General features: G+C 41.7%; 5 protein-coding genes across 11 annotated transcripts in view; all 5 read left to right on the top strand.

Moving 5' to 3' along the window:
* LOC132990650 (uncharacterized) overlaps window positions 1-4,272 on the top strand; it is a 270,244-nt gene extending 265,972 nt beyond the window's left edge. For both annotated transcript variants that reach the window (XM_061059000.1, XM_061058999.1), the window contains exon 4: window positions 4,259-4,272. The gene's annotated coding sequence lies outside the window, so the exon portion shown is untranslated. The remainder of the gene's footprint in view (window positions 1-4,258) is intronic.
* usf2 (upstream transcription factor 2, c-fos interacting) lies at window positions 1,372-8,636 on the top strand. Of its 6 annotated transcripts, none has more exons than XR_009676083.1 (11): window positions 1,372-1,882; window positions 2,688-2,731; window positions 2,929-3,044; window positions 4,124-4,243; window positions 4,339-4,501; window positions 4,603-4,690; window positions 5,006-5,050; window positions 5,812-5,870; window positions 6,374-6,465; window positions 6,562-7,064; window positions 7,219-7,239. XR_009676083.1 is itself a non-coding variant. In XM_061059003.1 (11 exons), the coding sequence occupies exons 1-11, from the start codon at window positions 1,845-1,847 to the stop codon at window positions 7,306-7,308; spliced, it is 984 nt and encodes a 327-aa protein (XP_060914986.1). In that variant the 5' UTR covers window positions 1,372-1,844; the 3' UTR covers window positions 7,309-8,636. The 6 variants fall into 6 exon arrangements, 4 of the variants coding, with proteins under 4 accessions (XP_060914986.1, XP_060914988.1, XP_060914985.1 ...); XR_009676084.1 differs by lacking the exon at window positions 7,219-7,239 and having other exon boundaries at window positions 6,562-6,858; window positions 6,936-7,064; XM_061059003.1 differs by having other exon boundaries at window positions 6,936-7,064; window positions 7,219-8,636.
* Window positions 8,637-8,774: 138 nt separating this feature from the next.
* On the top strand, window positions 8,775-14,208 carry tekt2 (tektin 2 (testicular)). Its single transcript, XM_061060396.1, has 10 exons — window positions 8,775-8,999; window positions 10,177-10,337; window positions 10,456-10,581; window positions 10,824-11,029; window positions 11,113-11,256; window positions 11,782-11,896; window positions 12,283-12,390; window positions 12,538-12,681; window positions 12,813-12,892; window positions 13,590-14,208. The coding sequence occupies exons 2-10, from the start codon at window positions 10,182-10,184 to the stop codon at window positions 13,792-13,794; spliced, it is 1,284 nt and encodes a 427-aa protein (XP_060916379.1). The 5' UTR covers window positions 8,775-8,999; window positions 10,177-10,181; the 3' UTR covers window positions 13,795-14,208.
* Window positions 14,209-16,817: 2,609 nt separating this feature from the next.
* Window positions 16,818-18,711, top strand: si:dkey-211g8.9 (free fatty acid receptor 3). The gene has a single exon (XM_061060340.1). It carries the CDS (start codon window positions 17,357-17,359, stop codon window positions 18,344-18,346), a length of 990 nt encoding a protein of 329 aa, XP_060916323.1. The 5' UTR covers window positions 16,818-17,356; the 3' UTR covers window positions 18,347-18,711.
* A 3,459-nt stretch (window positions 18,712-22,170) lies between these two features.
* Window positions 22,171-25,035, top strand: LOC132990654 (free fatty acid receptor 3-like). The gene is made up of 2 exons (XM_061059006.1): window positions 22,171-22,270; window positions 23,811-25,035. The coding sequence occupies exon 2, from the start codon at window positions 23,820-23,822 to the stop codon at window positions 24,813-24,815; it is 996 nt and encodes a 331-aa protein (XP_060914989.1). The 5' UTR covers window positions 22,171-22,270; window positions 23,811-23,819; the 3' UTR covers window positions 24,816-25,035.
* Window positions 25,036-25,853: the final 818 nt, after the last annotated feature.

Here is a 25,853-nt window from a genome sequence, read left to right as displayed (position 1 = left end):
TTAATGTAAATACTGTGAAAACGATCTACCCCATGTTAATGCACCATTCTGTTACATACAGTCTACATTTATTATCATGTTTAGTTTAGTTTATTTGCACATTTTTTGAAAGAAGAGTCAAACAGAAAATTAAAACAAATAAAAAATAAAACACATGTGCAGGTGAGATAGAAACCCCATGAGGGCTTATCTCAAAACCTCACCTTAAGAGATTAAACAAAGTTAAAATAAAATACAGTAAAAATAACAAAGTAAGAATATTTACTATCAAAAATAAGATTTACCCAACTGAAAATTACATACAAACATTGAAAACATAAAACTATGATCTTTCACACTCCTCACCACCGCACTATTGTCTTACTTAGTCTTTCTTTATCTGATTATCTAAATATTTGTTGTTGTACTTTTGTTCATATAGAGCACAGTTTATCAAATTTAAAATCTTTATTATGTGTTCGCTTGGCTGCAGTAAATTAAAGTGGATTCTGATTTTAAATTATCTTGATTTTTTTTTTTTTACATTTAGACTACTATGAGGATTACTAACGATGAACAGGGTGTGGAAGCATGCATGCAAAGTGACTGCATCCTGTTGAATAATGATGTGCAAACAACTTCCTATTCTTTCAATGCATTGTTCAAACAGCCGAGCAGTGACTGACTGTAAATGTCACCTGAATGAATCACAATAAAACTTCAGATTTGATTCAAAAGGTCACTTTTATTACATGAAGAGTTTGAATTGGGGAATCCTTTATGAATCTGAGTCGTGGTCTGCATTATTCAGTGCATGTTTAGAGGAGGAAATGATGTCCTCTGCTGACAGACGCTGCAAAACCAAACCGTGCAGCTTCATGGATTTGAATGACAGCAACAACTAAAAGACACTAATATCCATCTTTAAACCTTTCTGATGATTTTAAAGTGAAAACGTCTAATGTGACATAAAACCATGAATTATGAGGAGAGGGTGAGCGTGGAGCTTCGATTTGTGGCTCGACGTGGACTCCTTCTGTCATGTGGTTTGTGGGAAAACCCGTATTGGATCTCAGTGGTCACCTGGGCAAAGGACCTGAAAAAAGTGCCAATGAGCTGATTTGACGGACCAGCCTTGTGATACAAATGTTGAGACGATGAATATGACAACCCGAGGATGTATATAATGACGCATTTAAAGCTAATGGCGAATAAAATGCGTAAAAAAAACAGTTTGAACGCAGAAATAAGCCCATAAATAAACACATTTATCCGTTTTGAACCACCAAACTCTTGCCAAACGGAGGTGTTTCTCACATGAATGAGATGTAGCAAAGAAAAGACAACATAAAGAGTTAAAAGCAGCACATTTTACACGTAACAAAACGCAGTATCAAGTCCACTCCATATCTTATTGAGCGCATGTCGCAGCCGCAGCTTTGCGCGCACAAACAGCAGCTGTGCGCAGCGGAGCAACAAAAAGAAAAACCAAGGGCAAAACAAAAACAGCTGAGTTAAAAAAAAAAAAGGAATAATCTTCAACCCGGGAATCCAGCTGTAAATCAAGCAGACTCCAACGATCTGAACCCCCCACAACCGAGGCAGAGCAGGCTCCGCGTAAAACACCCGGACTGGTTGTTTTTTTCCTTGGGTTTTTTTTTTTTCCGCACAGACGCAGACGTGCTCCCTCCTGCTCGGCAAGCGGCCTCCATTTTAGCTCCTTTGCCCGGTCGTTGCCTCACGTGTCCTGGACTGTCTTCCTCACATGACCCGTGTGTTTGTCCCCGTGATCACCGCTTCCATCTCCGTAAATCAGTGTCGTTGAATATCGGCGTTTTTTTTACACACCGCCAAAAGAAAGCTTCATGGATATGCTGGAGCAGAGTCTGGACAGCTCGGCGAGGTGAGAGGCTGCTCGCCCGCTTCCTGCTCAGACATGGCTCCAACCCCGGCCTAAAACCCATTTTCTCCTTGTAACGCAATGCTCTGTTTATAACCTGCATGCTCCAGATACTTGTTTTGTTGGATTGTTTTTTGGGGGTTTTGCCTTATGGTGGAGTCGGCGGCTTTGCAGCTTGCAGAGAGGATGCACATCGGCGTTTATAAACAACATTTAAGCAACAAATTTAAAAAAAAATTGCGCCGTTTTTTTGCAGATCTGTAACACCACGATTACTGTTTGTTATATTTGACAGGATATGCAAAAGCACAGGAGAGTTTCTGATCAGGGTAACATCTTATTGCACTGAGCTGTTTTTATGTTTTTAACCAAAGCAGCTGCATTACTAAAACGCTTACATTAATTCAGAAGGGCTGGTGTAAGGAGTGAAATATTTATATAGTTACCCTAAAGTTAATTTTGTTCCTTTGCTGCAAATCAAACCACTTTTACTTCTATTTTTAATTCTCAATCTCAAATAATTGTATTGCATTTGGAAGTTGTGCAGAAAACGTGTTTTTTGCAGCTTGCACGCTATTTGTGTCACTTTTATTTATGTTGTTTGTTTTTTTTTTTCCCCTCGCCATCTTTTCCCTAATGTCACCACACGAGGGCGCTCTTACACCCTACAACCTTTCCAGGAGATATTGCTCCCCAGGCAGTTTGCAATGAATGATTCATAATGATCATATTTCTGAGAGTTTTTTTTTTCTTAACGTTGGGGGTTAAGTTGGAAATGTTCTCATTTGTGTTCTCTTTGTGTTTCCAGTCACGACAAACAGGAAACAGAAGAGGTGGTGCAGCTACAGGAAGGTGGGAGCAGAGTTTCTTCTCATCCTCACAACTGAAGATAATCATGTTCCTCTTTTCCTAAATTTAAAATCTGTGATGCATGTTCAGGTTACACTTATTTTAGAGGATCTTTTACGGTAAACGTCTGCGGTCGTGCATCCTCTTAAATGTGATTTATAGCGTCACTAATCTGAACCGTGCCGACCCGTGTGTTGCAGGAGAGGCGGTGGGGACGGAGGAGCAGACGGCAGTGACCATCACCGGTGTTCCACAGGCTGCGTTCGCTGACCACAATGTGCAGTACCAGTTCCGTACAGATAACAGTGGAGGACAGGTGAGCACCATCACACTGCAAAAACACAACAAGTCACACACAGAGACTGTAAAGTAAAGAAGTAGTCTGAGTGATGTCACTGAGGTTTCTGAAGCTATAACACGCCCACCTGTCAGTCAGATCATCCAGACCCCCCCCCCCCCCCCTCACTAACTATGCAAAGCTCTAAGCCTTCATACAATCAAACAGATTAGTCGTATAAAACTTCAACGTGAGCTATCAAGACCAGATCTATTATTTGAAAGCGGCTGCAAACATGTTGATTACTTCTGTACTTTTGCAGCCGGCCTCGAGTGGACACTTGAGGAACTGCAGTTTTTTTTTGACTCCTGCAGTGGCCGGAGGTTTAAAGTTTGATCACATTCATCAGTAATCAAGCGAACAACATTAAATAAAATGTATTAGTATTATGTTTTAGCACTAAAACTTCCATCAAATATTGATCATAAAAAAAAAACTTAAATTTCCGCCAAATGTGACACAAAATGCTCTTTACAGAGATGTGATTGTGCTGAGTCAGGATTTTTAAAGACCCGTCATTCCATCAGCAAAGTGAAGCTTGTGGAGATGAATGTTTTAGAGAACTGGAGCAACGGTTGCCTTAAGAGTACAAACAAAGTGTTTAAACCACACCTTACACACACACACACACACACACACACACACACACACACACACACACACACACACACAGCCATAGAGCTACATTAAAGGAGGGCATCAGGTTCTTAATGGAGAATATTAACAGGATGTTCAACAGTACTTTAAGGTGCTAGGAGCTAGCTCGCTGACATTTAAGTGTTTTAAGTGATAAAGATATTTAATGGCATCTGGCACTATTTTTCATTAGTATTCTGAGTCACTATTGTCAGGGGGGGTTTAGCTAATAAAAGCTAAAGATAAGGTTTAAGTTCAGTAGGATGGTAAAACAATTTTATATTAATAAAAGATTTTTTTGATTTTTTTTTTTCCAAGTTCCGTTAGGTGAACGTGTCTCGTTTTTTTGTTGTTGCTCGTTCGTATAAAACATGTGACGGTTCTCCTCTTTTCAACATATTCTCTCTGTGACGCGTCCTCAGGTGACCTACCGCGTGGTTCAGGTGACTGACGATCAGTTAGAAGCGACAGCCGACGGGACCGGAGCGGTGAGCGTCGTCTCTGCGGCGGCGTTTGCCGGAGCCCCTCAGGCGGTGGCTCAGGTGAGACTGAAGCAGCTGTAAGAGTGTGTCGTCATCAGCCTCATCACATTTATTATTCTCCACTGACTCGTCTCCGATACGCCACCTTTTCCCAGGCTGTTATCCAAAATCCGTTCAGCAACGGGGGAAGTCCCGCTGGAGAGGCGGTCGGAGGAGAGACACGTTTCGCGTATTTTCCCGCCACCACCGTCAGCGATGGAACGGCCACGGCCGTGTCGGTGCAGGCCACCGCCGACCAAACCATCACACAGGCTGGAGGTAAAGACATGGCTGTGACTTCGAGGGGGGGAAAAGGTCAAAACGATTTATTGATTATAACCTTTTTTTTTGATCATTTTGTCCCTTTTTAAAATGTTCAGGTCAGTTTTACGTGATGATGAGCCCCCCCGAGGTCCTGCAGACGGCGGCCCCTCGCACCATCGCGCCCCGCACACACACCTACACTGCGTGAGTATACCAAAGCGCGTCCTCACACCTTCACCCCTCCCCCCCTCCAGTTACCAAAAATCACCTCAGTCTCCCCTCGTCTTCTGCACAAAAATCTCACCTCCACCTCTTCACCTCTTCTTTTGCCCCTGTGGATCCGATTTTTTTTTTCTTTTATCTCCTTCTCCTCCCCTTCTTGGAAATGATTAGCTCTGTCATTGTGTGTACGGAAAAAAAAAAACAGTTGCAAAATAAAAACAAAAAAGTCAATATCCATCATTTAAAACATCCAACATCTGAAAACCGCACTCTGTCCTACTTACCTGCCATCCCCAGAGACCTCGGTGAAAGCGAGATGTTGCAGCATGGCAGTACAAACTGGTGAGAAGAACTTTCACATACGCCCCCCCCCCCCCCCCATCCACCCACCCAGCCCCCATCATGTGTTGTAGAGACAGACGTTCATCTCTGATCAGTCGCTAGCATCCTTGTGTTGTGAAGCTTATGTTAGCAGGTTTAGCTTTAGGTTAGCAGTAGCTGTTAGCACTAATAAGACAATCTGAATATGGAGGGTGGGGTCTGTGCTGCACCTCCCACCCAACTAATGGTGGAAATGAGCGTTCCTGCCAACCAGCCTGAACTAAAGTAGCATCAAATATCGAACCTTTGTTCAGATACGCTTGACAACAAAAAGTGCTAGTTCAGGTTAGTTGTCAAATGTTTTATACTTTTCAATATCACATGTTTTAAACTTTAAGATCTCCGTTACTTTGATGGTCAATAGATTAAAGAAGTACCAAAGCTTTAATAAAAAACTACACATCTTCTTTCATATTTTGAGAGAGAGAGAGAGAGAGAGAGAGAGAGAGAGTGAGTGAGAGAGAGAGAGAGAGAGGTCTGACTTGCACAAATATATTGCACAACATATTTGTGTGATTTAGACCGTGCTCTTTTGTTGCCGTGGTGATGAAGCCGGGCATAGTTTGACTTTTACTTTTGACATATCTAAGTTTAAAGTTCTGGTATCGTGACATTTCTAGTTCAGTTGGGGTTTTTTTTTTTTTTTCAGACTAAAATGAAAGTGTGACATTTTTTTTTTATTCACGATTAAATCGTCACGCGTGTTTCGCTGTCTTTCACAGGAAGGTGGACGGTCCTCGGGCGCCCAGAGATGAGCGGCGAAGAGCGCAGCACAATGAAGGTATTTCGTTGGGTGTCAAAGGCGTTTTTGAAACATTAGCCCTTTTCAGACCGCGTTTCCGCAAAATCACGTCTTCGTACATTTATATTGATTCTGAGACCGTGTAATATCGGTGTCCCAGTCTGTGAATTGTCAACATGTTTTGGCGTTTGGGAAGCTCGGCACGGCTAGACCTGCTCTTCCCCGCTGGCTCTGCTGATCCCTCTGTTACTACCTCCAAAGTCGTTACAGAGGTGAATCATTTCGTCCTCCGATTGCGCCCCTGCGATATTTATATGGAAGGTGAAGCGTCACAGTGACGTCTTGAAACGGCGTTCTTCAGAGGGCTCATGTTGTCTTTTGTTTTTAAACGCTAAACAGTTACATTTTGCACATTTGTGTACAAACAGCACCCAGACGTTTTCCATTTCTGATGGAATTATAGCCTGTTTAAAAACGTTATCTGATAATGACATGTTGGTTTGTTTCTCCTGTCTGTTTTTTTTGTTTTTTTTGTTTTGCAGTGGAAAGAAGAAGAAGAGACAAAATCAATAACTGGATTGTGACGCTCTCGAAAATCATCCCTGACTGCAGCGTGGACAGCAGAACCGGAGCGGTGAGTGCTGCGGTGAGATACAACTCAGAATCTTTTTTTATAGAGCCAACATAATTCTCTCTGTCTTTGTTTTATCGGTTGAATCTGGACCTGAAGATGGCGGTGATTGAAGTCAGAGGCTGCTTTCTTGTCTGTCTTTTTAATTCGTCTCTGCTGAACGCTGACCTCGTCCATTTCTGAATAAATGCACTTTCACCTGCTACATGCCTGCATCAGTGAAAGTCAGATTGAAACATCAAATGCAACGTCAACAAAGCACTTCCAGTAGTCGTCAAAATGAGCCTCATTTAAAAAGTGTTTTAGGCTGAGACATATTGTTCCACATGTTACTTAAGAGTTTGACTGAAAGCTTGTTTTATAGTTTAGTCACTGAAGAGAAGATCTAAGAGGAAAGTGAGTACCAAAGGATTTGATGAGTCATGAATAACCCTTTGGTCTTTTTTAAAATGTCGCTGTGCTGTGTTTCTCAGAGTAAAGGAGGCATCCTGTCCAAAGCTTGTGACTACATCCGAGAGCTGCGTCAGAGTAACCAGCGACTGCAGGAGAGTTACAAAGAGGTGGAGCGAGTGGAGATGGACAACGAGCTGCTTAGACAACAGGTCGACTTTCCATTTCCATTTCCATCTAACTCAGAAGAATCTTTGGGCAATGTTTGAAAATAAAATGTGCCGGCATTCTGTCATTTCTAAACCAATTTGTTTAACCACTGTTTCTTTTCCTGTGTGTCTAATTATCTCTGATTTGTATTTCTAGATTGAGGAACTGAAGAATGATAATGCACTTCTTCGAGCACAGCTGCAGCAGCACGGCGTAGAAGTGAACGGAGATGCGACGCCACAATGATAGTGGACTGGACTCACGTTAACATCACAAACACAATGTTGCACCCTCCCACCCACCTGAACAATAAAAAACCAGGAAAAGGAATAAGAACAAGAGACAATTTCTGTCTGAAATTGGACCACAAAAAAAACACACACACAGAGTTTGTGAAAAAAAACAACAAAAAAAAAAAAACTGAAGGACTACAAACTGAAAACGCCTCCTCCACCTGTCTCAGCCGTTTGAAGGCTGGATGCTAACTGTGTAGCTAACCGAACCTCTCACCTCTGCTTCAAGGAAACCAACCTCTCCACAGCACCACCACGCTTGCACCAAACTTTCTTTTTACTTTAAATTATGAACCTTCCACAAGGAATTTACTTTTTGAATGATTTCCCCTTTTTTATTGTCCTGCAAAGTCCTGCTTCTTCCTCTTGTTTTAGTTGACATTTGCTGTGTTTTAAACTACTAAATGTGACATGAATGATAGCTCCAATTTCCTTTTAATTTATTAGTCTGTCAGGAATGTGAACGTGGAAAGGAAAAGCTGATCTCTGAATTGACAAACACATATTATCTTGGGAATATCTTGCTATTAATGTCAGTGGATCATGTGTATATATGGTTAATCTATGTGCAGTTTGAGGTAACCCTTCAATACTGACACCCCAAGCACTAGGCAGAACTCAAAAAAGAAATAAACATAATCCTTTTGAGAAAGTCAGAATAAAAGCAGCTTTGATAGCAAAGGCTTGGAGGTTTAATTTTTTTAGTGCAAGGCCTTAATAGAAGCCTGATGGAGAATCTAGGTGTTGATATAGCTCAGGTAAATGGGATAGTGCACTGGCAAGTGGTTCCCAGACTCAATGAAGTCTTTGCAAATAGAGGCCTGATCTCTGTCGTGTCCCCATTAGGTGCAATGTAAAGATAAATGAGAGTATGGAGATGATTTTCAATGCGTGCATCATTTCTAAATGGGCATTAAAATAATGTTTGTATATCTGCTTGAAAGGTCACTGGTGTAGTGCACTGAAAGAGAGGTTCATTCATAAGAGGTCTTGGTTTTGAGACCGGCCTCTGTTCGGCTCACAATGTCCTGCTGCATTTTTAGTGGCTTTTTTGCAATATTTCCTATTTCTTGAACACTTTGGGAACCCTTGCTGGTGACAGAAGACCTTAAAAACTACAACCCGGGGTCTTGATGAATACATGTGCTGAAACTATTTTGGATGCAAGTGATGATAACTAACCAGCTTTTGTCTACACTGAAAAGTCACCACAGCATGGAAATATAACCACTGGCATGACTAATTCTGATACTACAATAAAACAGAAGTGTTTATACCCGAGTTTGGTTTAAGGATTTGCCTTAATTTGGACACCTTGGAGGTCAAATTAATTCGTTCTAATTATTATTATTATTATTTATTTATTTATTTATTATTATGAATTAAAATTCGTTTTATTTTTTCCTTTTTATCATTTTGAAAACTCGGCAAAGTATCGTGACACCTAAGCTAACTCGAATAATATTATATTCTGTACATTACTCCCCAAATGAACCGATGTCATGGACGTTGCCTCAATATTTTAATAATTTAAAGTTGACCGTTTTGTCGCTTCGTTGCCTGGTGACGGCTCGAGCTGTTGCCATGGCAAAACCTGACAAGGGAAGCGGCACGCGCCATCTAACTGAACGTTCTAGAATTCCGGTGAGTAAAAAATTCCACGTAAAGAAACTTTTTTATCAATGAGATTCAAACTCGTCATTGTGTGTGGGTTTTTGTAAGCAGCAGTAATGACTTTAAAGAGACGAGATGCTGCGTGTTTTGGGAGTTTTGGGGCTTTCTGCAACACTTTACGGCCTTGTCACTTGGAGCCTGGACCCGTTTTATGACAACTGTGTTCCCTAATGATGATGTGAAGAAACCTTTGTTGTGTATGAGGTCTGTCCCATCATGTTTTCAATAGTTACATATTTCTCTGAGAGTTTATTCTAAACTGACTGTGTCCTGCTACCAGACTTCTAAAAGCCTGTCGATTAAAAGTGCTGAATTTAGATTATATTTAAATGCTTAGCTTGCAAAAATACATGAATTGGTAGTGCTGTTTGGCCCTGAAACGTTGCCAGGTAGCCTAATTCATTTAAACTAAGACAGTGTGCATTACTTTTCTATGCATCATCTTATGAAATAGTTGTGCAGAGTATTTTTTTTTTTTTACAATTTCAAGTAAAAACAAAATAAACTATATGTTACATTGGTATGTAAAGACGGAGCGTGCCTATGTTCCCACATTTCCTTTTTCATAAATTTGTATCAGTTAGGGTAACTTACACTAACCCTTACCCTACGCTCTGGAAACATAGGGCCTAATTTTGAGAAAATTCTTAGAAATGTGGGAACATAGGGCTGATCCCGTAAAGACTAGAAAAAAAGAACAGAAAAAAAGTGTATTCATCCTCGGGAGGTGATGATAGGTGGTGATAATGCACTTTAGCACCAGTCAATTGCCTTTAATGACAAGATAAGAAGAAGACAAAGTATAAAGTTTGCTTTTATACTGCCAGATAGTGAGGTGAAATGCAAATGTGACACCAAAAACATGTGTTTTCTTACATCGAGGACTAATAGGAATAACACAAACCTCAGTGTGTTGTGTGCAGTGAAGTGCTGACACATGAAAGCATGATGCCATCAAAACTGAATCAGTATTAGATTAATGGAAGTTTCGTTGCACGTATCTATTTGTGCTGCATGCTACTGTAGTCCTGTTGGACTTGTACAATAGATATTTGTGTTTGTGTACTGTGAAAATCAATGCTATCATTTAGCTCCTGCTAGAGTGAAAAATCCAGTGATTGGGCTTGAGTGCATGTTTCTCCAACAGAAAGGATGTCTGCACTTCCTGCAAAGCCTGGCCTGCACCACAGTGTGTCAGAGTGGTGCAGCAACAACCAGCAGCTGTCCGCCACAGCCCAGCATGAGCGGGACGTTTCTAATGTGATCCGGCAGGAAGGGAGGTCACTACGCAACGAGACCAACTGTAAGGTGGGCTGTTGTTTGTGAGGACCAGAAACCTAAACAGTTTGTTTCCCACTCGACATAAAGATTATTCAAAAGAGCATGCATTTTATCAGCCACATTTGCTGACACCTTTTCTCTGTAGACAACCTGGGATGAAAGCGATACTTCTCGCCGGCTGAGTGACAGGGCCTGGGATGTTGCCCGATGGAAAGATGTGTTAGAAGCCTGCGCACAGAAAGTGGATGAAGAGATGGAGGCCTTGACCCTGGTGATTTGCCCAAAACTCTTAAATAGACATTTTATGTTGTGCATATTACAAAGATTTCTTTCTTCTTTTAAATGTCACGCCTATATACACTTTTTAAAATCATGTGTGGGTGTATTTGTGTTCCTCCAAGATTAAATGTCAATAATCTTGAAAGCTTTTTTGTTTCAAATGTAAAGAAAAGTGGCTGCTCTTCCATAGATAATGACCATGCTTGACTTCGGCCCTGATGTGTGTTGTGTCAGTCTAAAGAGCAAGTGGAGCAGGCCTTGGCTGCGACCGCCGTTCCTCTGGAGGTAACGAGTGAATGCTTGACACTGAGGGACGGACGTCGAGGGCACGAGCTCGTCACCGACCCTGTAGACGAGCAGCTGAAGAAAGAGGCCGAGCTGATCGAGAGAGTGCAGCGAGTTCTGCAGCAGCACATAGAAAAGTCCTTTGAGCAGCTGTGGTGAGAGATGTTATTGTGTGACGCTCAAATGACAAGTTGAACAGTTTTTCATGATCTCTGACCGACTTTCTTTGTTCATAAAGTGTTTTGCAGGAGGCTCGGCACCAGCTGACTGCTGACCTCCAGAACAAGATGGACGCCCTGGACATTGATATGTCCTGCCTGTCACTTACAATCAAGTCACCTCAAATCTCACTGAAGCCTAACCCCACTCGCATACCATCAGGGTAATCTTTGGAAGAAGGTGTAGTCACAGTTTTACAACTAAATAAAAGGAAGAGGACCCCGATGAAGAATGAAAATTATTTATTTTACCAAAAGGCGAAACAAAATCTACTTATTTTATTCCAAAACTGTGAATAAAACAAGGTCCACTTAGAAAATAAAACTGTAAGAGAACAAGAGGCTAATCAAGAGATGACAGACACAAGGCAAGAATTACAAAATAAAACAGGAAACACTCAAGACAAGACTAGGGAATAGAAAAGTTCTCACAAAGGGACATTCAGAAACACGAGGAATGAAACACAAAGAACTATCAAGACTGTAAATAATAATCAAACCAAGATTATACATGACAGGTGTACACATCATAACAGAGACGTTTTTACAATTATTTCAACGGCTATAAAAACCGTCTAATTGCACCATAAACCCTGATATCAAAATTGACAGCTTAATTTCTCTCTTCATCCGTCTAACTCATTTTGTCAAACACAGGAATGTCTTTGTTGTTGTTGTCATTGTTGTAGTTCTTCAACCCCTCAAGAGTGGGTCCAGTTCAGCCAGATGAATGTGGCTCGTGCCCAGGAGGCCATGCAGGTGTCGCAGCAGATGAGGGAGGACATGAGTCTCACCAGAGCCCAGGTGTGTGTGTGTGTGTGTGTGTGTGTGTGTGTGTGTGTGTGTGTGTGTGTGTGTGTGTGTGTGTGTGTGTGTGTGTGTGTGTGTGTGTGTGTGTGTGTGTGTGTGTGTGTGTGTGTGATGTAACTGCACCTGCATGTATACTGAATGTAGTGCAAATACACGGCATACTCCCTGCAGATTTGATACTCCTGCATCTGAATTATTCTAAGACAAATCCACACTGCATGAGAATATCAAAGGAGTGGATCTTAGAGGGTTTTGTGTAATTCATGTTTTTTATGCTTTAGTTGTCGTAACTGTGTGGGAATATAAGCATCAGTCTTACTTTCATTTGTTCTGTGCTCAACTTACAACAAATATGCATTTTTTTTAAATCGCTTTCTTAGCTGCAGAATGAGTTGGACAATCAGCGCCGGGCCACAGAGTTTGCTCTCCGTAAGCGTAATCACCACGAAGAGCAGGCCTGTGATGAGCTCAAGTGGCAAATAAAAAATGTAAGATGTCTTGTATCTAAAAGTGATGCTTATCTTTTTGATTGCAGGTTACATTTTTCTGAGTTTTTAAGTGTAATCGAGCTATTGGTTATTATCTGTAAGACATTACATATTTTAAAGTATTCCTTTTTGTACACCTGCCTGTAGACTGAAGATGAAATGGCAGAAATGGAGAGCGACATCCACGGGCTGGATGCAGATCTGCAGGCGAAGACGGCCTCCCTTAAACTGGCTCACACCCGACTGGAGAACAGGACCAACAGACCTGGCATGGACCTCTGCAGAGATGAGGTCTGAATAAAGCACACGTCGTCCAAATAAATCAAACCATATGGCACTGTGATGGAAGAAACCAGCATGGTTTGGATATCCTTTTTGATATACAGCACTGGTTTATTTTTTTCCTTCTTGTTGGCTTGCAGGTGCAGCACGGCCTTGTGAACGAGGTCCGCCAGCTTGAGGCCACAATCATGGGTCTGAAACATAAACTCTCCGAGACTCAGTGAGTGACGGATTTTTGCTACTTTGATAACAGTGAAGTTTATAGGTTATGATTTTTATTGAGCAGTTCCTTTGAAAAAAAATACAACCGGACAAGCAAACCAGATTGCAAATCAAGGGGAGTCCAACATGGCCTACAGATTATGAAACAGACTGAAATTAAGACTAAAGCCCCTATGTGACCTACAAACGTAAAATGAGACCATCAGTGAGAAGATTATTTCTAAACAGTTATTTTATGTAGGTAAAGTTCATCCCTGCTACAGGGCAGGTGTCAGATGAGGCGGTTGACATTTTCCATGCCAAAGATCCTTTGTGAGTCGCACATCAGAAAACTCTCCTCACAACCGTACAGGACAAGATCAGCAGAGGTAAATCGTCACGCTCTGTCCATAGGGGGCGCCAAAATCGATGAAAAGTGAAAGTTCCTCACAGGAGCTTAAATATAAACAAATTAGGATTCTCTCATTCAGAGACAATAAAGTTGAAAAATATATTTCTGTCTCTGTCCAACATATGAACTGAATATGGTTACCTCTTAGATTCCAGGGAATAAAAACAATAACAACTCATAGAGGTAAATATCCGGTGGTGCACACAGGCCTGCAGATTATAAGTTGACAAAAAATTGGTACCGAGTGTATTTTTTTAAATCATGATAGAAATCCCTCTTAAACACTCATCCACTTCTCCAACAGAAACTCTCTGCAGAAGATGAAGCTCCATCATGGTCGCATGCTGCAGGATCTTTCCAGAAAACAGGAAGCTCTGTCTCTGGAGCAGCGAAGCATGAACACGCGTACTCGCCTCTCGTCCACCTCTATCTCTGATAAAAACCCGGTGCTGCTGGTTCCTCTTACAAACTCCAGTGGGAGGAGCAACCTGCAGCTGCTGGCCCAGTAAGACAAGGGTAACCAGTTCTTAAAAAGAAGGGGTGTATCTCAAACTAAATATATATAATTTAATCATCATTTTAATTAATCATTTTGAACCATTCAGTCAGCAACAAGCTCTTATGCTCTTGAGATGCATTCACTTCTGAAACCTCAAACATCCCCATTAGTTGTGAAGAAAAAACTTTTCCTGTTTTTTATTTATTTCAACAAGGATGATCTCTTCTTTAAAAAACACTTTCTTTACCTGTCTTCAGGTGTGGTGGATGGATTGCCTTTAAGTGCTGTGTGAGATGATCATTTCTGTACTCTATCGTCTTGATAAGTTTAACAAAAATAACATCAAGATTATGTTTTAAAATACTGATTATCCACTTGTTTCCTCCTAACTTTATCAGAACTGAAGTCATGAAGGCATTTCTGGTAGGCTGAATCTGTTTAAAGGAAGAATGTGCGACTTTTTGATCCAGTAGATGTCACCCTTGAGCACGAGCATGAAACCAAAACAAACTGCTGTTTGGTGACACTTCTACTATTCTGAAGCCTCCGCTCTCCTCCAGCGACACACCTCCAACCCCCTCTCCACTCGCGTTCACACAAAGGAGTTATCAATTAGAATGCACCATAATTAAGCATCATTTAACGCAAGCGACGGACAAAAATGTCCTTTTTTGCTCGCGCAGCAACTACCTGTGGCCTGCATTGTTGTTATAGCGGGCTAATGTTAGCACACTTTGGTTAGCATGGAGCTTCATATTGCACATAAATTGACACGGAATGAGCGTGATCTAAAGATACTTAGGTGACATCCAAATAAGCGTTGAGTCTGTTCTTCTTCTTTTCTCTAGTCCTTTACTAAAACAGCTTTATACACAAGGCCGTCCCGTCCATGTAAACACGGCTCTGACAACAACACATCCAGCGAAACTCGAGCTTCTCACTCATTGTAGACTCATAACTCAGAGAGACATTTACAGAGCGTATACTTGATTTCTGCTGTATTTATGTGTAAAATGTCGCACATTCTTCCTCTTCTAAAATTGAGTGATCGTGTAAAAGAAAGAATCCCGAGTTTAAGTGCTCAGGTTCACGCTTGTTGAGGTCATTACTTTTAGTGAACGTTTGCTTTCATGGTTTTCGTTTGGCCTCTTTATAGTGTTTGATCAGCTGACTCCTTTGTTGGTGCATGAAAACAACGGTGATAATGACCTGAACTTTGACTCATACAGTATGTGTGGTTTAGATCAAACAAATCTGATAAACAAGCATATAACACGCTCCCTCAGACAATTAACCCCCTGATGTTTTTGTCAGTTTGTGTGTTTTTTTAAAGAGACTTTCAAAATAAAAATAAAGTGTTTTCATGAAAGTTTTGGTTGCTTCTTTGTCTCTGAGAGATTTCAAAGTCAGTTCATCTCAGACAGGATGTTTTACAGTCTGTTCAGAGTAAAAAATCTTATCACCTTTCCACCACCTTCAATAAATCACAATTATGTACATATGAAAGCTTATCTGTGGACACATTTATTAACATACTTACTTACCTGATCTGCGTTGTACTGACTGTGTGAGCCAGGTTACCACAATTGAAAGACTGAAAGACTCGTTAGGATCAATTCATGGAAAATATATTGTTGAAACGCTGTCCATTTGTCCTGTAATTACGACCACATTACAGATCAAGGAATCGACCTCTGAAGGGTCATCGTTGAGATCTAAAGAGTCTCCTCTTTGTGAAATCGTTGACTTGTTAAAGAGGCTTCATTGACATTTTTATACTAACAAGTAAAAAAATGTGAAAGAAGTTGCTTATATTAAAGAGGACATATTATCCCCCTTTCCCACCTTCTCAAACAGTCCCCCTGTGGTCTAAATGAAACATCTTTGTTGTGCTTTGGTCAAAATATAACATGAATCAAGCACCAGAGGAGGTTTGTGACCCTGTATAAACCAGCTCTCTCAGAACGCTCCGTTGTGGTGTGTGTGTCTCTTTAAATGAAATGACCCCCCCCCCCCTGAGTTTTCCTGCTAGACATCACTCCTCTGTAGGGAGAATAAAAACGGCCGACCTGCGCAAAAGTTTTGTTCTAGACTGGGGGTGGAGTCCATGGGTGGAGATACCAGGGGAGTGGAGGGGATTTTTTTTTTTACCAGAATCCCACTGTGACATCACAAGGAGAGCACATTTGAAACGGAGCATTTTTCTCTGTGTTGTAAGACTTATGCAGACCACAAACAAAGGACTGGATGGGTTTATTTCACATTTTGTGGGTCAGTAGACACTCAGGTTACCCAAATATATGTTCAACAACACTGTCAAAGTGGATTCTTCATAATATGTCCCCTTTAATAAAACCTACACATAATCAGCCCAGTTTGCAACCTTTCAAACAAATCTGTGAGCCATGAAACGTCATTCTTTTTATTTTCAAAGTTTGTAAAAAAAAAAAAGTTCCAAGTAGTGATGCAGTGATATAATTTGGCAGGTAAATCCGTTGAGCAGGCCTCTCCTTTTTTCATTAAAACATCGATATTTAGCCGCAGGGAATCGAAAGCTCTACCACACAAGTCAGGACAACCATATATTGTAACTGTGTAACTGTACACACACATTTGTTTGTAACAAGGAGTCAATACTCTGATCAAACATCTAGCAGCAATGTTTTGACTGCTAGTCTCTTCTTGGTACTTGGTTTCTTGGTATCTGTTTTTCTGCCTCTTCAACAAGTCGCCGTGATTTTCTGCTCCATTTACTCCACCAAAAGCATTTTGCATGGCACACCCACGTCCTGTCTCACAACAACTTCCACACACACACACACTAAAAAACTCAATCTCCACCATAAAACTGCCTTCGTGCCACAAAACAAGTCACAGTTTGCCAAAGCCCAGCCCATCCCATCCTCGCATCGACCATCAACTTCAGCACATTTATGACTTAACTGCCCGGCTCTCCAGTTCATTTAGACAGCCTCGGTCTTAAAGGTATGTCCATGTGTTTCCTGACGCGCTGATTATTCTGAATCATTTCACTTAAGGGCCCAGATGCTACCTGTCTGTTGTCCTCCTCTGAGAGGGCAATTAAGGCAGACTGGTGCCGGCTAAATGCCCCCTACTTCTGCATGAGTGGATGCATCTTTTTATCTGCTTCTCTGTCATGATGTCGTATGTGCCTAGCCCACTTCGTGCCCACATGCATCACCAACTAAGTGGCCAACGCCTCTTTTTTTCTCTCCGTCAGCTGTGTGAGAGATGTTTCCTATGACTCAGAGCTCAGTCTGAACATGACAAAGGTAGAAACTTGTCCCTACAGCAGCTTCTGTTTCAGATTGGAAAAGGAATTTTCTGCAACAAATAGAGAGTCTTTTGATGGTTATGGATCGTACTCAAGGACAACTATGTCCATAAATATTTGTGAAGTCAGACTTTTTTGTCGCCTGTTTGGTCAATGATTTCCAGCCAGTTTGACCTTGGTTGAAGACTTATCCTTGCCATGGTAAATCGGAGGCAGTGCTTCCTTTTTGCTGGACTTCCGATGCCTCTCAGCAACGTCCATGGCCTAAACTGAAGAAATGCAAGTGTCTTTGGAGGATTGGATCGCTCTCTCCGTCTACAGCTTCACCTTTCTGTTGGGCCTGCCTGCTAACGTTCTGGTCCTATTCGTGTATGTGCGCAAGGCCCGCAAGCATGGCGCCACACCCAATGTGGTCTACGCCCTCAACCTGTGCATGGCCAACCTTGCGCTCGTGGCCTGGTTGCCCGTCAAGGTTGTGGAGACTTTGCTTCAGCACTGGACCCTTCCTGCACCTGTCTGCCCAATCTACAACTTCTTCTTCTTCTCCTCGCTGTACGGCAGCTGCCTCTTCATCACCGCTGTGACAGTTGGACGCTACCTCAGCATCGCTTTCCCGATTATCTACAAGCAGTATCGGCGCGCTAGTATCTCCTGCTTCATCGCTGCTGCCTTATGGGTCTTCGTGCTCCTCCACCTCAGTATCAGCCTGTTTGCTGAAGGAGGGGCTAACTTTGTCTCCATTGAGGGTGACACCTCAATCTGTTATGATCACTTCAACGCCTCACAGCTGGCTATTCTGCTGCCTCTACGCCTCGAGATGGCCATCGTTTTGTTCATTGTGCCACTTATTCTGACGTCCTTCTGCACCTTACGCTGTGTTACTCTGGTGTGGCGCTCAAACTTGCGCCCTATTGGGAAGAGAAGAGTTCTGACTGTTGCCCTGTCTACGCTGGCTGTGTTTGTGGTGTGCTATGCGCCCTACAATGCCACACACTTTGTAGGGTTTGTGTTGAATGAAAATGTTGATTGGAGGGTATACGCTATGCTGACAAGCTCCTGTAATGTTTTCCTGGAGCCGGTCATCATGCTGATGCTGTCGCCGGCTGTGTCGCGGGGAATCATGGGAAAAATCTGTGGACGGCAAAGTCAATACAGCCGGAGGGAAGGGTGGAGGCATCGACATTATAGTGCCAATGGTGCAGCAAATAAAAGGGCGCCACCTACAGTATCTGAAAGGAGCCAGGCGGGGACTGATGTAATAAAGTAAGTCAAGAGTGAGGTCAAACAAAGTGGAGACCCCAGGGATTTCTGGGAAAAATCATCATCAAGGACCGTCTGGTGGAAGACAACCATCCTTTGTGTCTGCCATCTAACAGGCAATGAAAATATAGTCCCTACTTCTACCTGGCTCACACACATCCTTTCCATGGAAGTACAAGAACTTGATCCAAATCCACTCCATCAATTGATTCTAAAGAAATAAGACAGTAATATCCAATGGTGACTTCAAACGCAGTTATTCCTGATAGTTTTGTCACAAACTGGGATGAATGGTAGAAGGTGTTGTCAACTCGACTGTAACAAGGGACTACAAACAGACCTGATAATAGATTGCTTCAGACCAAGGACCCCAACTGTTCTTCTTGGAGTCTCATTTTTTAACCAGTCTATGATGAACTTGACATCAGACTTTTGGTTTCATGACAGATTCTCCAGCCGTGATAGAGGAATACACTGAACATACAGTGAGTCATATTCTCTGCCTTGTAAGTGTTTTCTATGTTTTCCCCTCTAATAGACCAGATATCAGCATTCATGACTGCATTTGGACAGAGCTCTGGCTCAACCATGTGGCTCACTGCCACACCTAAATGCGACAGATGTTTACCTGCAAGCTTTACTGGCCTTGACAAGTCAATACATGTCTACTTCAATGTAAATAAAGTAATAATCATGCACTTGAATTAACATCTGCTTGTGCAGTTGTTCACGAGTTAATAGGCTATTTCAATAAACTGTTTAATTTGAACGTGCTCTTAAATATCCATCAATATAACAACATGAAATGTTTTCTGAAAAATGTCTGTTCTCTTTTAAGAATAAAAATAGTAAAAATACTTTGCAAGTTTTTTTCTTCATTTTAGCTTCACACCCACACCTTCACACCCCACCCAAACAGACTCACACACTCACCGAACAAACACACACACTTGTGTTTGCCAGCTTACTCTGAAAAGACTTAGTAGTAGCCTATATTTTAAAGAAATGCTTACAGCGACTTCACCTCTTCAGAAAAACTCAGTGGCCTTGGTATTGTTGATTAAAAAAAAAATCCTTATACTCATTTATGACGAAAATTAAGACATTAAAGCACTGTTTATGCGCCAGGATGTGTTTGATTGCCAATTCTCTTTACATTATATATGCTTCCTCTGGGAAATATTATAAGGAAACACTCCATACAGTTTCATTGTTATGCAGATGATACTCAGCTTTATGTATCAATGAAGCCCGATGGTACCAGTCAGTTATGTCAGCTAGAAACGTGCCTTAAGGACGTTAGGACCTGGATGACCAGACATTTTTTGCTACTTAACTCAGACAAGACTGAAGTTATTGTGCTAGGCCCGAAGAACCTCAGAGAGACTTTTTCTAGTGATTTGACTGTCCTTAGTGACATCAGCCTGGCATCTAGCACCACTGTTAGGAATCTAGGAGTTCTATTTGATCAAGATATGTCCTTTAGCTCTCACATCAGGCAAATTTCAAGAACAGCCTATTTTCACCTTTGTAATATATCTAAGATAAGGAATATCCTGTCGCAAAATGATGCAGAAAAACTAGTTCATGCATTTGTTACCTCCAGATTGGATTATTGTAACTCTCTTTTGTCAGGGTGCTCTGGTAAGTCTCTAAAGACTCTTCAACTAGTCCAGAACGCTGCAGCTCGTGTACTGACCAGAACTAGGAAAAGGGACCACATTACTCCTGTGTTGTCTTCTCTGCACTGGCTCCCTATACAGTCTAGAATAGAATTCAAGATCCTTCTTCTCACTTACAAAGCTCTAAATGGCCAGGCACCATCTTATCTTAAGGAGCTACTAGTGCCATACTGTCCCTCAAGAACATTACAGTCCCAGAATGCAGGCCTACTAGTGGTACCTACAGTCTACTAGTGTACTATGGGGGGTAAAGCCTTCAGTTATCGGGCTCCTCTCCTCTGGAACCACCTTCCAGCCGGGGTCCGGGAGGCAGACACAGTCTGTATTTTTAAGAATAGACTTAAAACTTTCCTTTTTGATAAATCTTATAGTTAGGGCTGGTGCTGGTGTAGACCAGCTCTTAGTTATGCTGCTATAGGCTTAGACTACCGGGGGAACTGGCACCTTGAGCTCCTCTCTCTCTCTCTCTCTCTCTCTCTCCCTCTCTCTCTGTGCATATACAGTACATCATATTACTGCATGTATCTATCTAAATCTCAGTCACTAACCACCTACTTTCCTGGGAGCTCTTGAGCTCTCTTAGGCTCCTCAAGATCGTTGGTTGACGGCCTGCCAGAACACTCGAGATAACACTTGTTATGAGTTGACGATATACAAATAAAAATGTATTGATTGATTGATTGATTGCAGAGATTTTGTGAAGGTGAAAATAGGCTGTCCTTGAAACTTGCTTTATGTGAGAACTAAATGAAATATCTCGATCAAATAGAACTCCTAAATTCCTAACAGTGGTGCTAGATGCCAGGCTGATGCCATGAAAGACAGTTATATCATTAGAAAAAGTATTTTTTTTAGGGCCAAGCACAATAACTTCAGTCTTGTCTGAGTTAAGCAGCAAAACATTTCTAGTCATTAGGATCCCATCAGGGTCTTCTACTTTGTATTTTACATATGAAGCAATTTTCACTGCATGTGTCCCTGTTAAATAAACAATTAAAAAATAAAATAATGTCCATAAGGCATGCTTTCAGTTTACATAACTGATTGGTGTCATCTGGCATTGATACGTAGAGTATCATCTGCATAACAATGACAATTGATGGAATGTTTCCTCATAATATTACATGGTGATTAGATTAATCCCCAGCAGGAAAAATCATCACACAACGACAGTAGAATCAAAATACACAAGTAAATGGAAGCATATATAATTTAAAAATAATCGGTCCAAGCACAGAACCTTGTGGAACTCCATGGATAACTTTGTGTGTATAGAAGACTAATAATGAACATGTTCAAACTGAGATTGATGGTAAAGACAGAGAAAGAGTGAAATAGATGGAAATGATGTGAGTCCCAAGATTAGTATGTTATGTTTTTCTCTTTTAACTTGGCCATATTGCATTTAAAAAACGGGTTTATTGAACAGTGTTGGTCAGTAGGTCAGTCCATCTCTTCACTGACCTGCTGTATAAAAACGTGTATAAACACGTGCACGTGAACCACTCCATAAACACGTCTGGTCTTAATGTGTCTTTAATGTTCAACCTCAGCTAGTAAAGATCATCCAGGGATCATTTGGCAGCACCCTGAACACTAATCACACGTTTGCTGTTAAAGTTGGAGTGTGTACAGACAGTTTAAAAAGAGGGGCTGGTGGGATGGGTTGTGGTCAAATGGACCGGGTGTCAGACCTTGGACTGAGTCACCTAAAATTAAAAACATGTCCCTTGTAGTAACAGATAACAGGTAAGTCAACCTGTCTTCACTCAGACTTTACTTAAGTACTTTACTACTTAACGTATGCTAAAGCTGTTAATGCTAATTTGTGTTTTTCTTATAGTGTGCAATGATCCTTAAAGTCACTAATACTTTCATGTGAAATATAAGACGGATAAAAAAACGTCTTTTATGCTCAGATCCAGAATCTGCCCTCCTCTCTGCTACTGTCGGGAACTTTCACATAAATACTGTATTTGTATTTATTGTGACACATTTTTGCCAACATCACTTCCAGCTTTAGAGCGGTTGCTTGGTGATGATGTTTAAAGAGAGAGAAGAACAAAGACTGTGTCCAGAAGCTTATTAAATTTCCCCTGTTGGAGGTGAGATGGCGGATACTCATGAGAACATGCGTACTATGATCTGATCAAACAGTCTGCTTCCAGGAGCACACAAACACAGAGCTGCAACATCACACAGGATGGCTACACAGTGATGGAGAGCCACGTCTTTAAAGCTTGACAGAGGTGAGTTGAATCACTCATAAGTTAGAATTGTGTTCAGGACCTTTCATGGATTAGCTTTAAGTCTTTACATAGGCCTATGTATTTTTAAATAAGGTTTGTCTGTGAACTTATTATTTAGCCTATTTGAAAATGATTCATTGTCATATTGACCAAGATGTCTTGTCACAATGTCCTAATAGTTTATAAATGTTGAAAACAGCTGTTTTAGTTAGTTGTGTAGCCTTATTGAATTGTATCTTACCCATTTGTGAGACTGTACTTATTTAGTCTGAACCAGTTAGCTTGGTGCAACGCAGTGTAGATCTTCTTTAAACATTTAAACATAAATATTAGGTTTTTGCACTTTTCACTGGTTTAACTGAATGGGATTAACAGTATAGATGATGGATGGATGGATAAATGGATGGATGGATAGATGGATGGATGGGTGGATAAATGGATGGATGGATGGATGGATGGATAGATGGATGGATGGGTGGATAAATGGATGGATGGATAGATGGATGGATAGATGGATGTATAAATGGATGGATGGATAAATAGATGGATGGATAGATGGATGTATAAATGGATAGATGGATAAATGGATGGATGGATGGATGGATGGATGGATGGATAAATAGATGGATGGATAGATGGATAAATGGATGGATGGATGGATGGATGATAGATGGATGGATGGATGGATGGATAAATAGATGGATGGATAGATGGATAAATGGATGGATGGATGGATGGATGGATGGATGATAGATGGATGGATGGATGGATGGATGGATGAATGGATAGATGATGGATGGGTGGGTGGATGGATGGATGGATGGATGAATGGATGATGGATAGATGGATGGATGGATGAATGGATGGATGGATAGATGGATGTATAAATGGATGGATGGATGGATAGATGGATGTATAAATGGATGGATGGATGGATGGATGGATGGATGGCTGGATAAATAGATGGATGGATGGATGGATAAATGGATGGATGGATAAATAGATGGATGGATGGATGGATGGCTGGATAAATAGATGGATGGATGGATGGATGGATAAATAGATGGATGGATGGATGAGTGGATGGATGGATAAATAGATGGATGGATGGATGGATGGATAAATAGATGGATGGATGGATGGATTTAGCCAATGTCTAAAGTGTTAATTATTCAGAAAATCTGACTTTAATCTTCCATTGAATCTTTCCCTTTTTTAAATTAACATGGTGCCAAACAGTAAAACTAACATTAAGCTTTATCAAAAGAGGAAATGTAACATGTTCCTTAAAGTATAGAGAGGATGTCTGCCTCCCAGACTTCACCTAGTAGGTGATTACAAAGAAAAGCAGCCTGATAACTGAAGGCTCTACCTCCCATACTACTTTTGGAGACTTTAGGTACAACAAGCAGTCGTGCATTCTGAGAGCGTGATGTTGCAGAGGGGTAACGAGGCACTTTGAGCTCTTTGAAGATATGATGATGCCTGTGTTAAAATATTTTCCTTCAATGAGTCGTGCTTCTTGTTTTCTTGTTCCCAGTGTCTGATCATGGCAGCTGCCATGGTGTGCAACCGACTCTTGCTTTCCATCTACATCCTCACGTTCCTGATGGGGGTCCCTGCCAACATCCTGGCATTTTGCACCTTCTTCCGCAAGGTGCGTCGCAAGGCAGCCCCGATCGACGTCCTCCTCCTCAACCTCACCATCTCTGACCTCATCTTCCTCGCGTTCCTGCCTTTCAAAATGAAGGAGGCCTCTGACGGCATGGCGTGGATGCTGCCCTACGCCCTGTGTCCCTTGACCGGTTTTGTGTTCTACGCCACCATCTACAACAGCACCCTGCTCCTCACAGCTGTGGGGGTGGAGCGCTACCTCGGGGTCGTCTTCCCCCTCAGGTACTCTGTGTGGCGCAGACCTCGATACGCCGTGTTAGCCAGCATCGTTATCTGGCTGGTCACCTGTCTGAACCTTATCATCGTCTACATCATGGCCTACTCCCAGTGGAACAAAGAAGCAGACAGCTTCAACAATGGCAGCATCCCCGACAGCCCGACCCCGCCTCCACCCACCTGCTACCTGGAATTTACCACGGACGAGCTCCACATCCTGCTGCCTGTCCGCTTGGAGCTCTTCCTCGTTCTCTTCTGCCTCCCCTTTCTCATATGCTGCTTCTGCTACGTCAACTTCATCCGTATCCTGTCCCGTCTACCCAAAATCAGCAGGCGACGGAGGCTGCGCGCCATCGGTCTGGCGCTCGGGACGCTGCTAGTGTTCACCGTCTGTTTCGTGCCGTACAACGCCTCCCATGTGGTGGGCTTCGTTCGCCACGAGAGCGAAGGGTGGAGAAATGTGGCTTTGCTCTCCAGCACCTTGAACGCCTGCTTGGATCCGTTTATCTTCTACTTCTCGTCAGCGGCTGTCAGGAGCATGTTGAAACACTGCTGCAGGAACATCATGGCCAAGCTGCACATCCTGAGGTGTGGGGGGGCTCCTCAGCAGAAACCCTCAAAGACTGAAAAGCACAATAAAGCACCTGTTCCTTGAAAGTTCTGGAGAGAGAATTAAAGTTCAGGCGGTTTTTTTTTACAGAGTGGTTTTCTTTATTTCATGCAAAAATGTAAAGATTTATAAAAGGGCTGATAATTGTTATTTCACTTTAACAGAGAACAGAGCTCAGTTTGAATTTTATATGTCCCACAACTTACAGAAAAAAAATTGTGTAAAGACACATTAAGAGATGAAATAAACATTTCCTTTTGCAAGTGAATCCTCAGTTATTATTTTGTTTACTTAGCACGCTCATACAGTATGTGCTGTGGTGCTTAAGACCTACCAATGATAAAGTGATAAACTTGACTTTTTCCAGAAATAACATCATCAACATCGTCAACATCATTAAACCTGGTAAACATAGTTGAGATTAACCATCACACATCAGTGTTAATAAATATTTGTGACGTCTTTATGGACTGTAAATATTAATGGATGAAGCCTGAGTGATGTCAGCCATCTGTTAGAGGGCGCTCTGGAGGCTCATCTGCAGCAGCCGCCATGCTGGAAATGCTGCTTCAGTCTAACAACAAGCTGAAAGCTGGAGCTGAGGCGGGGTTTAAGCCTCCTGACAAACTGTTAAACCGTGACCGTCTGTCAGTCAGGTCAGCTTTGCATTTAACTATGGATAACGCGTATCATTCATAAAATCAACACAGATGCTTTATAAGAACCCCCCCCCCCCCCCCCCCGTACAGTGTGTGCCGATGATGACAATAACTAATTACACCTATTTTGTTTTTTATACCAGGCTGTAAACATGTTAATTTATGCTCTAAAAACAGCTTTTTTGAATGTGGTTTGTGTGTGACTTCTTCTTCCTCAGGCGGACCCTCTGCAAACTGCAGGATTTTGCACTTCTACATTGACTTCATTTTTCATCTCCGTAGGTTGCCACTTGGAAACCTTTCAAAGAAAAGAGAAATAAATGGGAATAAATGTGGAAAAGATTCTTGAAGAACCAGATCGAAGTGGGACGTTTCTAATGAATAATTCAGAAGAGGTTCATGCCAATCAAAGCGCTCCAATGTG

The sequence above is a fragment of the Labrus mixtus genome, chromosome 16, assembly GCF_963584025.1.
Source record: "Labrus mixtus chromosome 16, fLabMix1.1, whole genome shotgun sequence".
NCBI classification, from domain to species: domain Eukaryota; kingdom Metazoa; phylum Chordata; class Actinopteri; order Labriformes; family Labridae; genus Labrus; species Labrus mixtus.
Note: the sequence above shows the minus strand (reverse complement) of the source record. Positions and strands in the feature narration are given on the sequence as shown.

What these genes read in the sequence shown, in the direction of transcription:
- usf2 (XM_061059002.1), top strand. Translation starts at nt 1,845, where the DNA reads ATGGATATGCTGGAGCAGAGTCTGGACAGCTCGGCGAG. An exon ending in AGTCTGGACAGCTCGGCGAG is followed by an intron (nt 1,883 to 2,687) that starts GTGAGAGGCTGC and finishes TTGTGTTTCCAG; the next exon opens with TCACGACAAACAGGAAACAG. An exon ending in CAGCATGGCAGTACAAACTG is followed by an intron (nt 5,051 to 5,811) that starts GTGAGAAGAACT and finishes TGTCTTTCACAG; the next exon opens with GAAGGTGGACGGTCCTCGGG.
- LOC132990654 (XM_061059006.1), top strand. Translation starts at nt 23,820, where the DNA reads ATGGCAGCTGCCATGGTGTGCAACCGACTCTTGCTTTCCATCTACATC.
- tekt2 (XM_061060396.1), top strand. Translation starts at nt 10,182, where the DNA reads ATGTCTGCACTTCCTGCAAAGCCTGGCCTGCACCACAGTGTGTCAGAG. An exon ending in AGATGGAGGCCTTGACCCTG is followed by an intron (nt 10,582 to 10,823) that starts GTGATTTGCCCA and finishes GTGTTGTGTCAG; the next exon opens with TCTAAAGAGCAAGTGGAGCA. An exon ending in AAGTCCTTTGAGCAGCTGTG is followed by an intron (nt 11,030 to 11,112) that starts GTGAGAGATGTT and finishes TTGTTCATAAAG; the next exon opens with TGTTTTGCAGGAGGCTCGGC.
- si:dkey-211g8.9 (XM_061060340.1), top strand. Translation starts at nt 17,357, where the DNA reads ATGCAAGTGTCTTTGGAGGATTGGATCGCTCTCTCCGTCTACAGCTTC.